The sequence below is a fragment of the Arachis duranensis genome, chromosome 2 (genome assembly GCF_000817695.3).
Source record: "Arachis duranensis cultivar V14167 chromosome 2, aradu.V14167.gnm2.J7QH, whole genome shotgun sequence".
NCBI lineage: Eukaryota > Viridiplantae > Streptophyta > Magnoliopsida > Fabales > Fabaceae > Arachis > Arachis duranensis.
This window is the reverse complement of record NC_029773.3, coordinates 12,561,864-12,575,308: the sequence shown is the minus strand read 5'-3', so window position 1 is coordinate 12,575,308 and position 13,445 is coordinate 12,561,864. Positions and strand designations below refer to the sequence as shown.

Genomic DNA, 13,445 nt, shown 5'->3' with positions numbered 1-13,445 from the left:
AAAGCAAAGATTAAAACCTAGATCTAAGAACTAATCCTAATCCTAATCCTAATTCTAGAGAGAAGTGAGAGCTTCTCTCTCTAGTAACTACTTCTAAAACTAAACTATGACTAATGGTAACTAACTTATGGTAAAGTATGTTGATTCCCCTTCAATCCTTGGCTTAAATAGCATCAGAAATGAGTTGGATTGGGCCCACAAGGCTTTAGAATTCGCTGGCCACGTTTTGCTTTAAGTGAACCAGGTGGCAGCAACGGCACGTGCGCGTACTTTGCGCGTGCGCACCACCATACGTGTAGCAACTATGGCAAATCTTATATCGTTTCGAAGCCCCAGATGTTAGCTTTCTAACCCAACTGGAACCGCATCATTTGAACCTCTGTAGCTCAAGTTATGGTCGTTTAAGTGCGAAGAGGTCGGCTTGACAGCTTTCCGGTTCTTTCATTTCTTCATGAGTTCTCCAACTTTTCATGCTTCTTTCTTCATTCCCTTGATCCAATCTTTGCCTCCTAAATCTTAAATCACTTAACAAACATATCAAGGCATCTAATGGAATCAAGGTGAATTAAATTTATTCATTTTAAGTCCTAAAAAGCATGTTTTCACTCTTAAGCGCAATTAAGGGAGAAGTTATAAAACCATGCTATTTCATTGAATAAATGTGGGTAAAAGGTTATAAAACCCCCTAAAATCAATACAAGATAAACCGTCAAATTGGGGTTTGTCATGGTGATGGGATCGTATGGAGGATCAGTTGGTAAAGGCTATGGGACAGCGGTGTTTGATTAGTGTAAAAATTCCCTAAGATAGATTACCCTGTTATGGTACTAAGGTTAAGTTATGCTAAGGAATTACATATTGTGATGTTTTGGTTTCGTTTGTTGTAAGTTTGAATTCCTGCGATTGATGTGGAGTCTAGGATTGCCTTTCGCATCCTGGGGTCTTATATCCTACATCACTGGCAATGTTACCATACTGAGAACCTCCGATTCTCATACCATATTTCTGTTGTATTTTTTAGATGCAGGTCGCAACCCACCTCAGTGAGTTGTCTGTTGGTGATAGGAGCGGAAGATCTGGATTCCTTTTGTAGTCCTTTGGTTTATTTTATATATGTCTCCCACTTTTGTACTTTATTTCTCCTAGAGGCGTGTATTTGAGGGAACAAAATTTGTATAAGCTGTTTTTACCGTCTATTTTCATACATGGTCTGTATATGGCTAGCCGGCTTAAACTCCGTGAGTCGTGACTAGCTTCCTATGATATTATACTATTATATTATGATGCCTGGTTATTCTATATCTGTTTCTTATGCTTCAAGTTAGTAGCTTCGTTAGTACGCTTTGCGCTTTTGAAATTATCTTTTGAGCTATATTTCTTCATCGGGCTTCTAGATATTATAAATTCTTTCTATGTATCATATGTATGTATAAGCTTAGAACTATCGTAACCTTTGATTAACCTTTGCTTTACGACGCGTGGTAAGGCTTAGGATAATTAGGGTGTTACATTTAGTGGTATCAGAGCAGTTCGTCCTCGTGAGCCTGAGGGATGGACCGATTGTGCTTCATTGCATACTCTGTGTGTCTTTTCTTTGATTTTATTAGGTTTTCTGTTTGATATATGCATAGCATGCTTGTTTGTAAGTGCCTGTTTGGGATAAATTGAAGCACTAGACTTTTGATATTGACACTGATCACCTTGATATCGATTGTTTCGTGTAGACAGAAATCCTACATGGCTACTCGCGGATGAAGTCGAGCACGTTCATGTGATAGTAGGAACAAGCAACTGGCAAAAAACCATGCCGAATTCATGGCGATGATGGCGAACCTGGCCAACACTATGGAGGTGAATGCTGCTGCGACTCTGCAAGCTGTGCAGAGGCTAGGTCAACCGGCCGGGAACGGCAACAGAAACGGGAACGGCAACGAAAATGTGAATGGTGAAGGGAATGCTCATGCTAACGTCGAAGGAAACAGAGATAACATGGGAGGCATTCCGATGACTTTGGTAACCTTCCTCAAGGTTCATCTGCGAACATTCTGAGGATCAACTAATCCTACTGAAGCGAACCACTGGTTCCAAGCCATGGAGCGTGCTTTACAGGCACAGCATGTTCCATACAATCAGTATCTGGAGTTTGCCGCTTATCAGCTTGTAGGAGAGGCCCAGCCCTGGTGGCAAGTAGAGTGTCATTTGCTACAGTTACAGAATGCTGAGGTTCCGTGGGATGTGTTCTGAACGGCCTTTTACAGGAAATACTTCCCTGAGTTTGTAAGGGAAGCGAAGGAGATGGAGCTAATGCAGCTGAAGCAAGGTTCCATGTCTGTGGCTGAGAACACCAACAAGTTTGAAGAGCTTTGTAGGTTTTCTCGGGTGTGTCAGGGTGACCCAGAGACCTTCGAGAGTTGGAGGTGCATTAAGTACCAAAGGGGTTTGAAGGATAGCATTATGACCGCTGTGGCTCCTATGGAGATCTGTGTCTTCTCCGACTTGGTGAACAAAGCAAGGGTGGTGGAGGAGTATGCCAAGACTGTGGCTGCATCCAAGGACACTTATAGAGGAAGTAGTAGCAAAGGACGTGGCAAGCATTACCATCCAATGAGTCAAAACTTTAAGAGAGGAGGATATGCGCATCAAGGTCAATGAGGTTTTAGGAAGAACACTCATGATCAGTTTCAGCGTTGCAAGGGAAAAGGAAGTCAGAGTGGGTGCTTCAACTATGGATTGCCTGGTCATATCGTGAGGGATTGCACTCGTGGGAAGAACCCGAGTGCGGGTCAGAGCCAGCACCAGGGGCGAGTATTTGCTGTGAATGCCAAGGATGCTTTCAAGGTGAATCCGTTGATGAGAGGTATCTGTTTATTTGGTGATAAGACTTTAATTGTATTATATGATATTGGAGCATCGCATTCGTTTATCTCGTTTCCTAAAGTTGAGGAATTAGGATTGAAAGTGTCAGAGTTACCTTTTGATCTACATGTACATACTCCACATTAGATAGTTATGACTAGATCAGGTTGTAGGCAAGTAGGTTTCAAGCTTGAGGGTAGAGATTTTGTATAGGATTTGATCTGTTTACCTATGGTTGGGTTGGAGTTTATTTTGGGGTTTGATTGGTTGTCGAAGAATCGGGTTTTGTTAGATTGCTTTGAGCAGACAATTCGGTTTATACCGGAAGGAGAGAGTGGAGCAATAATAGCCGCGGGATACTACCTAAACTCTGTAGTGGTGCGCTGTAGTGAGGAAGAGTATCAGGGTTACATCTTGTTAACTGCTAATGCTTCGGGTGATACCCAAGTCTTAGAACAGATTCCGGTAGTTAGAGATTTTCCGAAGGTATTTCCGGAAGATATCCCTGAGTTCCCACCTCAATGGGAGATTGAGTTTGCGATAGATCTGGTGTCGGGAGCCGGACCAGTGTCGATTGCACCGTCTAGGATGGTTCCAAAAGAGCTAGCCGAGTTAAAGGTTCAGTTAGAAGAGCTTCTGACCAAGAGGTTCATTCGACCGAGTGTATCGCCGTGGGAGTGCCAATTTTATTGAAGAAGAAGGATGGAGGAATGCGATGTGTGTGGACTACCGGTAGCTAAACAAAGTGACTGTGAAGAACAAGTACCCACTGCCAAGGATAGACGACTTGATGGATTAACTGCAAGAAGCTGGAGTGTTTTCCAAGATTGATTTGAGATTCGGTTACCATCAGATAAGGGTGAAGGAGGATGACATCCCCAAGACCATATTTAGAACACGTTATGGACACTACGAGTTTACGGTGATATCCTTTGGGTTAACAAACGCACCTGCTGTTTTCATGGATTACATGAATAGAGTCTTTCGTCCCTTTCTGGACAAGTTTGTGGTGGTTTTCATAGACAACGTCTTAGTTTACTCTAAGACAGCGAAGGAACATGAGGAGCACTTGAGGATTGTGCTGCAAATCTTGAAGGAGTGGAAGTTGTATGCTAAGTTGTCGAAGTGCGAGTTCTGGAAGGAGAAAGTAAAATTCCTAGGTCATGTGGTAAGCAAGGGAGGCATAGCGATAGATCTTTCTAAGGTAGAAGCGGTGATGGAATGGGAAAGACCAACGACGTTGATGGAAGTTAGGAGTTTCTTGGGGTAGCCGGATACTATCAGACGTTTATCGAAGGATTTACCCAGATTGCGCTACTGATGACAAAGTTGACAAGAAAAGAAGTGCCTTTTGTTTGGACGTCGGAGTGTGAAGAGAGTTTTCAAACTTTGAAGCAGAGGTTAACTTCAGCACCTGTTTTTATCTTGTCGGAACCGCATGAATCGTTTGAAGTGTATTGTGATGCTTCCTTGAAGGGTTTGGGTTGCATGTTGATGCAACATCAGAATGTGGTGTCTTACGCATCGCGTCAGCTAAGACCGCATGAGGTAAATTACCCAACTCATAACTTGGAATTAGCGGCGATTGTGTTTGCATTGAAGATTTGGAGACACCACTTGTACGGAGTGAGGTTTAGCGTCTTTTCTGATTAAGAGTCTCAAGTACATCTTTTATCAGAAGGAGCTAAATATGCGTCAAAGGAGGTGGATGGAATTGCTTAAGGATTATGATTTTGATTTGAGTTATCATCTTGGAAGGGCAAATGTGGTAGCAGACGCTTTGAGTCGGAAGTCCTTGACAATAGCCTGGATGAGAATCAAGGAAGAGGAGCTAATGGAGAAGTTTGTGGATCTTAAGCTGGATATTGGTGAAGATGCCGGGAGAGCTTGCTTAAATCAGTTACAAATCTCAAGTGACTTTAAATCTGAACTCTTGAAGGCTCATCAGAACGATGACGTGTTACCAAAAGTATTGCCAGCTATCGAACAAGAGAAACAATGGAGGTATCATGGGATCAAGATGGATTATGGAGATTCAAGGGTAGAGTCATTGTACCGGATGTGAGGATGTTGCGGTGAGATATATTGAGAGAAGCGCACAAAAGCAGATTCTCTATTCACCCTGGAAGTACTAAGATGTACCATGATCTAAAGACTATGTTCTGGTGGCCTGGTATGAAGAAGGATGTGGCAGAACATGTCTTAAAGTGCCTGACGTGTCAGAAGGTGAAGATAGAACATCAGAAACCGTTGGGAATGCTTCAACCACTTGAAATTCCTCAGTAGAAATGGGAAGTAATTGCAATGGATTTTGTGACTGGTTTACCAAGGACTAGGTTGGGATTTGATGTGATTTGGGTGATCGTGGATCGCTTAACCAAGTCTGCTCATTTTCTACCTATTCGAGTAAATTGTTCTATGGAGGAGCTAGCAAGGTTGTATATAAAGGAAATAGTAAGATTGCATGGTGTGTTGTTGAGCATACTATCAGACCGTGATCCCCGATTCACTTCAAGATTTTGGGGAGCTTTCCAAAGATCCTTCGGTACGAAGCTATGTCTTAGTACGGCGTATCATCCACAAACAGATGGACAGTCAGAAAGGACTATTCAGACGTTGGAGGATATGTTGAGAGCATGTGTTTTGGACCAACCCGGAAGTTAGGACCGTTACATGCCATTGGTGGAGTTTGCGTACAACAATAGCATTCATGCGAGCATTGGGATGGCTCCGTATGAGGCTTTGTATGGACGGAAGTGCCAGTCTCCACTTTGTTGGTATGAACTGGGCGAAGCAAGTGTATTGGGTCCAGATGTGGTAGCAGAGACTACGGAGAAGGTTAAGAAAATACAAGAAAGGATTTTGACTACTCAGAGTCGACAAAAGAGTTATGCGGATCAGAGAAGGAAACCGTTAGAGTTTGAAGTGAGAGAGCATGTGTTTCTATGTGTTACACCCACAATTGGGATTGGAAGCACAATCAAGACCAAGAAGTTAAATCTGAGGTATATAGGACCGTTTGAGATCCTAAGCCATTTTGGGCCGGTGGCATACCAAGTGGCTTTGCCACCTCACCTGTCTAACCTACATGACGTGTTCCACGTGTCACAACTCTGTAAGTACACGTCAGACGCGACTCATATGTTGGAGCCTGAGACGGTCGAGTTGAGGAAAAACTTGACTTTCCAAGTGACACCGGTGAGGATTGACGACACCAGTGTAAAGAAGTTACGAGAAAAAGAAGTTCAGTTGGTTAAAGTTGCTTGGAAGTGAGCAGGAGTCGAAGAGCATAATTGGGAATTGGAATCCGAGATGCGAAGGGACTATCCCGAGCTTTTCTGAGGTAATTCAAATTTTGAGGGCAAAATTTCTTATTTGGTGGGAAAAATGTAAGAACTACAATTAATCAAACTGGTTAATTAAGTGGTTATATTGCCCAAATTTGATTCCGAAAAGTTAGAGAGAATTTTTTGTTTTAAACATCATTTTTGGACTCAGTGGGTCTTTTCGAGTTAGAAAATGTATTTTCTGCGAAAAACTGTAAAAAATTGCAAACTGACGGTTGAACCGGTTCAAGTATGCCCGGTGTTGCGTGAGAAAAAGTAGAAACAGTCAGAAACCTTAGAAAAACATTGGAAATAGAAAACCGGGTGTTAATTTTAAAGGTTTGGCCCGAAGTTGGACAAAACGGGCTAAAAATGCTAATGGATTAAACCGGGCCTAAGTTGGGCCCAAGTCCAACATATATAAAAGTTCATTTAATGAACCCTAGCCTCCATAAACACTCACACTTCAGATTTGAGAGAGGGAGGAGAGGAAGAAGAAAACCCTAACCACCTCCATCTTCCCAAGCTCATATCTTGAGTTCTAGAGCTCCGATTTGCATGCCGTTAGCAGCTACACGTTCCTTGCGAAGAGCTCTACAAAACTCATCCAAAAAATTCTAGAGGTAAGCTTGAAATCCTTCAAATTATTCTCTCCAAAATTTTGGGTTTTGTTAGGGTTTGGGTTAAATGGGTTTTGTGATTTTGGATGTTTAGATTTGCTCTAATCCTTGCTTAACCTTGGATTTTGGCCATCAAATCTGTTGAGAGAGGTAAGAGATGCTAAACACTTGTGAAATTTGATTTATGTTGAGTCCTAGATTGATTTTGTGGTGATTTATATGTCTATAGCTTGATTATTGTGAGTTTGGAGCTTGTTGGTTCTTGTTGGAACTACATTGGTGGTCGAATTTTGGTTGAAAGCTCATTTAGTTCATATTGGGAATCGGCCAAGGTATGGTTTCAGTTTTCTCTATGTAGTATATAATATTCATGGACACTTAGGCTAGTGACCCATAGGATATGATTGGATTTTGGATGGTTGATGAGTTATTGGGTGTAATTGTATGATGATGATTAATGAAATAATGATCTTTGAGTTGATAATGATGATTAATAGTGATATGTTGAGGATGAATGATTTGTAAAGTTGAGTAGTGAATTATGTTGATAAATGTGATATTGGTGTTGATTTATTGGTAATATAGTTGGAAAATTATTAATGAAGTTGAATATATGAGTTATATTGATATTGATGTTGTGGATAAGGGAAAATGTGGTATACTTAGTGAAATATGTCATAGAGTGTTGAATTTGATGAGAATTGGAGTTTTGGAGTGGTTTGGGTTAGTTTGGTCGTGTTTTATAAAGGAATTGTGAAAATTGTGATTTTGGGTAAAAGTGGAATTTTAGTGAACTTTGTATGATCATAAATTCTGCCTCGATTTTCAAAATTTGTTGAAATTTGTTTAGAATTAAAGATCTTTGAAAATCCTTTAAAATGGTATAAAGTTTGTGAAATTTGGAATTTTGTAGAGGAAGTTTTTGATCATTCAAAGTTGGTGTTGAAAATCTCAAAAATTTTGCAGTTATAGAATTTTGAGTTCTGTGATATGTGCGGACGCACAGCCTTGTGCCCACGCACACCCTACGAGAATTTTGACCTGTGCAGATGCACGCTGGTGCATGAAATTGTGATCATCAATGGCGCCATCAACATGGTACGCACAATTGCAATCTCAACTCTTTATCACAACTTCGCACAACTAACCAGCAAGTGTACTGGGTCGTCTAAGTAATAAACCTTACGCAAGTAAGGGTCGATCCCACGGAGATTGTTGGTATGAAGCAAGCTATGGTCATCTTGTAAATCTCAGTCAGGCAGATTCAAATGGTTATGGATGATTTATGAATAAAGCATAAAGATAGAGATACTTATGTAATTCATTGGTGAGAATTTCAGATAAGCGAATGGAGATGCTTTGTCCCTTCCGTCTCTCTGCTTTCCTACTGTCTTCATCCAATCCTTCTTACTCCTTTCCATGGCAAGCTGTATGTAGGGTTTCACCGTTGTCAGTGGCTACCTCCCATCCTCTCAGTGAAAATGTTCTACGCACTCTATCACGGCACGGCTAATCATCTATCGGTTCTCAATCAGTTTGGAATAGAATCCATTGATTCTTTTGCGTCTGTCACTAACGCCCAGCCTTCAGGAGTTTGAAGCTCGTCACAGTCATTCAATCATTGAATCCTACTCAGAATACCACAGACAAGGTTTAGAATTTTCGGATTCTCTTGAATGTCGCCATCAATTCTAGCTTATACCACGAAGATTCCGATCAAGGGATCCAAGAGATAAACATTCAAGCCTTGTTTGCTTGTAGAATAGAAGTGGTTATCAGGCACTCGTTCATAAGTGAGAATGATGATGAGTGTAGAAACTCCACCGTTGAAAATACATAAGAACAAGGTCTAGGCATGGCCGTGAGGCCAGCCCCCATGATCTAAGATAGCATAAGAATAAAGATAGCTACCAAGATGATCTAAGAACTAGACGTCCAAAGATGAGAATACAATAGTAAAAGGTCCTATTTGTAGAGAACTAGTAGCCTAGGGTTTACAAAGATGAGTAAATTACATAAAAATCCACTTCCGGGCCCACTTGGTGCGTGCTTGGGCTGAGCATTGAAGCATTTTCGTGTAGAGACTTCTCTTAGAGTTAAACGCCAGCTTTTGTGCCAGTTTGGGCGTTTAACTCCCATTCTTGTGCCAGTTCCGGCGTTTAACGTCGGGCAGTTTTGAGCTAATTTGGAACGCCGGTTTGGGGCGTCAAATATTGGGCAAAGTATGGATTATTATATATTGCTGGAAAGCCCAGGATGTCTACTTTCCAACGCAGTTGAGAGCGCGCCAATTGGGATTCTGTAGCTCCAAAAAATCCACTTCGAGTGCAGGGAGGTCAGAATCTAACAGCATATGCGGTCCTTTTCAGCCTCTGAATCAGATTTTTGCTCAGGTCCCTCAATTTCAGCCAGAAAATACCTGAAATCACAGAAAAACACACAAACTCATAGTAAAGTCTAGAAAAGTGAATTTTAACTAAAAACTAATAAAAATATACTAAAAACTAACTAAAACACACTAAAAAAAATACTAAAAACAATGCCAAAAAGCGTATAAATTATCCGCTCATCACACGCACAGGAAGGGAAGTGCATGCTGGTGGCAGTGCTAGCACAGCTTGTGCGCGCACATATTTAAGGAAACATTTCAACCTGTGCGGACGCACACATTGGGGAGAACTGTCTGTTGGGGGCGCAAGCACAAGTTGTGTGAGCGTAGACCCATTGTGTTTTGGTACCTGTGCGTACGCACAGGGGTGTGCATGCGCACACTTTTAAAAATTTCCTGGGCGTGCGCACGCACACCCCTGTGCGGATGCACACGCTCTGTTTTTCAAATTTTACTTTATTTCATCTATTCTACCTCCCCAACAAGGTTGTAAGCTTCTATAACACCTTTTTAAAACTTTTGGGCATTTTTTGGGTGTTCAAACCTGGGAAATTGTTTAAGGGTTTTAGACACTAATATTTGGAAAAGGTTAGCAAACGGAGTTCTAGGTTTCTGTTGTACGGGAAAAAGTTTGATGGTGTGTGATGAATGGTTGATGAATGAGATGGGAAAGCAAGGAAATGAAATGTGAAAGAACAGTGGTTGAAAACAGTCGAGGACTCTGGATAAGGCGATGGATCCATCTTGTGCTAAAAATGTTTTGAAAACCACTGTACCACCTTTTATTGAGATTATGAGACGCTATGCGCCTGGCAGGGGCCGAGGTTGGATCCCGCCTGTCGAGGTAGCGGCGGCGGTGTAAGAGCGGTGGTTCGTCCCGCTTGCGCTTAGATGTGAGGTCGGTGGCAATAGATCCTGCTCACATCCCTTCGGATCATCAGAGCGTACAGGCGTAAAATCCTAGATAGTGATCCGAGCACTATATCTCGGGGGTTCCCACACCATGAATCCGAAGGGCAACATCTCCATGGAGATGTATCGGGTTGGCAGTTGAACCGACAATATGATATCACAGCCAGTAGGGCAGGCATTCATCATATGCATTTTCTATCTGTTTGTATGCTTTACCGACTTGATATTGTTTTTCCTATCTGTTTAACATGTCTAATTGCTACTTGTATTAATTGTTGTATATGCCTCTACTTGTGATTTACTTGTATTGTATATATTTGTGCTTTTACGGGGATTGAGGAGGTTTGGAAGGCAGTGGCGATGGGATCGCATGGAGGATCGGTTGGTGAAGGCTGTGGGACAGCGGTGTTTGATTAGAGTAGAAATTCCCTAAGATAGATTACCCTGTTATGGTACTAAGGTTAAGTTATGCTAAGGAATTACATATTGTGATGTTTTGGTTTAGTTTGCTGTAAGTTTGAATTCCTGTGATGGATGTGGAGTCTAGGATTGCCTTTGGCGTCCTAGGGTCTTATATCCTACATCACTGGGAACTGTTACCATACTGAGAACCTCCGATTCTCATACCATATTTTTGTTGTATTTTTCAGATGCAGGTCGCAACCCACCTCAGTGAGTTGTCTGTTGGTGACAGGAGCGGAGGATCTGGATTCCTTTTGTAGTCCTTTGGTTTATTTTATATATGTCTCTCACTTTTGTACTTTATTTCTCCTAAAGGCGTGTATTTGAGAGAACAAAATTTGTATAAGCTATTTTTACCATCTATTTTCATACATGGTCTGTATATGGCTAGCCGGCTTAAACTCCGCGAGTCGTGACTGGCTTCGTATGATATTATACTATTATACTATGATGCATGGTTATTCTATACCTGTTTCTTATTCTTCAAGTTAGTAGTTTCGTTAGTATGCTTTGCGCTTTTGAAATCCTATTTTGAGTTATATTTCTTCATCGGGCTTCTAGATATTATAAATTCCTTCTATATATCATATGTATAAGCTTAGAACTATCGTAACCTTTGATTAACCTTTACTTTACGGCGCGTGATAAGGCTTAGGGTAATTAGGGTGTTACAAGTGTGCAGTAGGGTTAGAATATGGGAGAATAAGTTAAGAAGGGTGGTTTGGAATTTTTAGATAATTTTTTAGAATTTGGATAGATTTGTCAAGAGTAACTCTTTTATGGTTACAAGTTAATTTTAATTATTTTATGCTTAAATTTGTCAGGGTTATAATTTTTTATGGTTAGTTTTGGTACATTACTTGATGGTCAAGTAATAACTTCTTGGTGGAGAGAAGTTTAAGAAAAGAAAGTAGAGAGAAAGCACATTAAGTTGGAGAAGAGAGAGAGAATTTTAAATTTTTAAAGGATTTATTATTCCTTATTTTTAAAAGTTATTTCTATGTGGTATTCATGGGATTTTTTATTTTAATAAATAAATTAATTATAATAATTATTGAAATAAATAATTTAAAAAATATTTACCGAAATAAATATCCATCTTTTGTCTCGTTTACACTATAAACGAGATAATTTTGCACGTATCTCGTTTATATTGTAAACGAGATATGTGGAGGCCTATCTCGTTTATAGTGTAAACGAGATAAGGCTGGGAGACGTCTTTAAATATATGTTGTCACAACCTTTGACTGGTCCCATTTTAAACTTTTCAACACCTTTCTAGTCTCTTTTACCCCTTTCTAAGCATATTATCAATACATATGACGATGGCGCGCGTAGTAGGTAATGTGGAGATATCAACAGGCTGAACGAGGCTTCGCATTACGTCGGGGCAGCCGACTTTGAGGTTAGTTTTTCATGTTGAATTTTGTGCAATCCCGTATAGATATATTTTTGTATGTAGCCATGGTTAGCATAGTCGCAAAGAACTAGAATATAGTTTGTAGTGTTAGGAATATGTTGCTTGTAGAAATTTGGAACTCTATTTAATTGTGGTAGGTTATTACTGCATAGTTATTAGTTTGAAACTCCATGTTCTAGTTAGGTTTTTTTAGTGTCAAATATATTAAAATTAATAGAGTAATATTTGTCTAAAAAACAAGTAATTAAAAATGTAAACATGTTCTTAATTAGAAATATCTTTGACTTAAAAAGAAATATTTATTTAACTTTAATATTTTTTATACTAAAAAGATCCTACTACAAAAGTTTTTAATTACTTAAAAATAGTGTCAGAATTTAATAGGAAGAATATAGAAGCCTATTTAAAAGTTTTAAAATACGAGAATCGTTAAACGTCGAAGATCCAATTAAACTTTTCAAAATATTTCTTTATAATTCTGAACTAATTTTTTCTTCAGAGGCCTCGCCTTCTACTGTCCCAACGAGTGAGTCATACCCTTCCTCCACCGGACGCCATCGTCTCGTATCTGGTTGAGGCTAGATTCGGCGACACGGTGCCCCTCAGGGATTTCACATTCGACAATTCCCTTATTATGGCATTCGTGGAGCGATGGCGTCCGAAGACCACGTTTCATCTCCCGTGGAGTGAGTCCACTATCACCCTGTAGGACGTGGTGTACCACCTAGAGCTACGCACACAAGGGGAGCCAGTCGGGGGTGCCTCTGTGGCTTCGGTAGGTACCACCACACGGTAGTGCACATGTTACTTTATTCAATTCAACTCGATCACCCGGTACTCAGTAGACTTGCGAATACTGTAGTTCTTCACACCCTGCAGCACTACCTCTCGGCATTTGAACCTGTGATCGACCCGAAACTTTACCCCACCGTCTAGGTTGTAATCCTCTTCTCCCGTGTTGAAACGGAGTCCTCTCATGCATGGCATCCAGATCCAAACTATGATAGTGACTTGGTACTGCCAACAGCGCCAGAATTGGGTGGGGTGGAGACAAGACATGGCGTGCCGCAGCCTCAATGGGCGTCTCCAATACAATCTCATCCTTCTCGCCCTCTTCAGAAGAATCACTATTGGCACTATCCACCACGTATTCTTTGTTTGACTCTTCGTCTCCCTCCTCCGCCTCCTCCACTGGAATGGCGACATGAATGGGTGGTGGTGCGAGAGGTCGGTCGTCTCGTACAAGCCGAAATAGTCGAAATTAGTAAACTCCATTACCTATGGGTGCAAGCAACCTATACCCACCCTTCCCACCTCCCTCGCAACTGTACCACCGAGATTGTTTAATATCAAACTCTTCAAATTCGACAACGTACTTACACGCTGAGTTTGCAACAGTATCAGATTGTCACACTCAAATATCACCCCGTTGTCGCCATTTCTCATACGACAATTGGGGT

At 40.9% G+C, this 13,445-nt stretch overlaps 1 protein-coding gene across 1 annotated transcript; it reads left to right on the top strand.

The window, feature by feature from the left end:
* The first annotated feature begins 2,091 nt into the window (after positions 1-2,091).
* Positions 2,092-2,652, top strand: LOC107473619 (uncharacterized). The gene is made up of 2 exons (XM_016093200.1): positions 2,092-2,183; positions 2,259-2,652. The coding sequence occupies exons 1-2, from the start codon at positions 2,092-2,094 to the stop codon at positions 2,650-2,652; spliced, it is 486 nt and encodes a 161-aa protein (XP_015948686.1).
* The last annotated feature ends 10,793 nt before the right edge of the window (positions 2,653-13,445 follow it).

What these genes read in the sequence shown, in the direction of transcription:
- LOC107473619 (XM_016093200.1), top strand. Translation starts at nt 2,092, where the DNA reads ATGGAGCGTGCTTTACAGGCACAGCATGTTCCATACAATCAGTATCTG. An exon ending in GGAGAGGCCCAGCCCTGGTG is followed by an intron (nt 2,184 to 2,258) that starts GCAAGTAGAGTG and finishes GGCCTTTTACAG; the next exon opens with GAAATACTTCCCTGAGTTTG.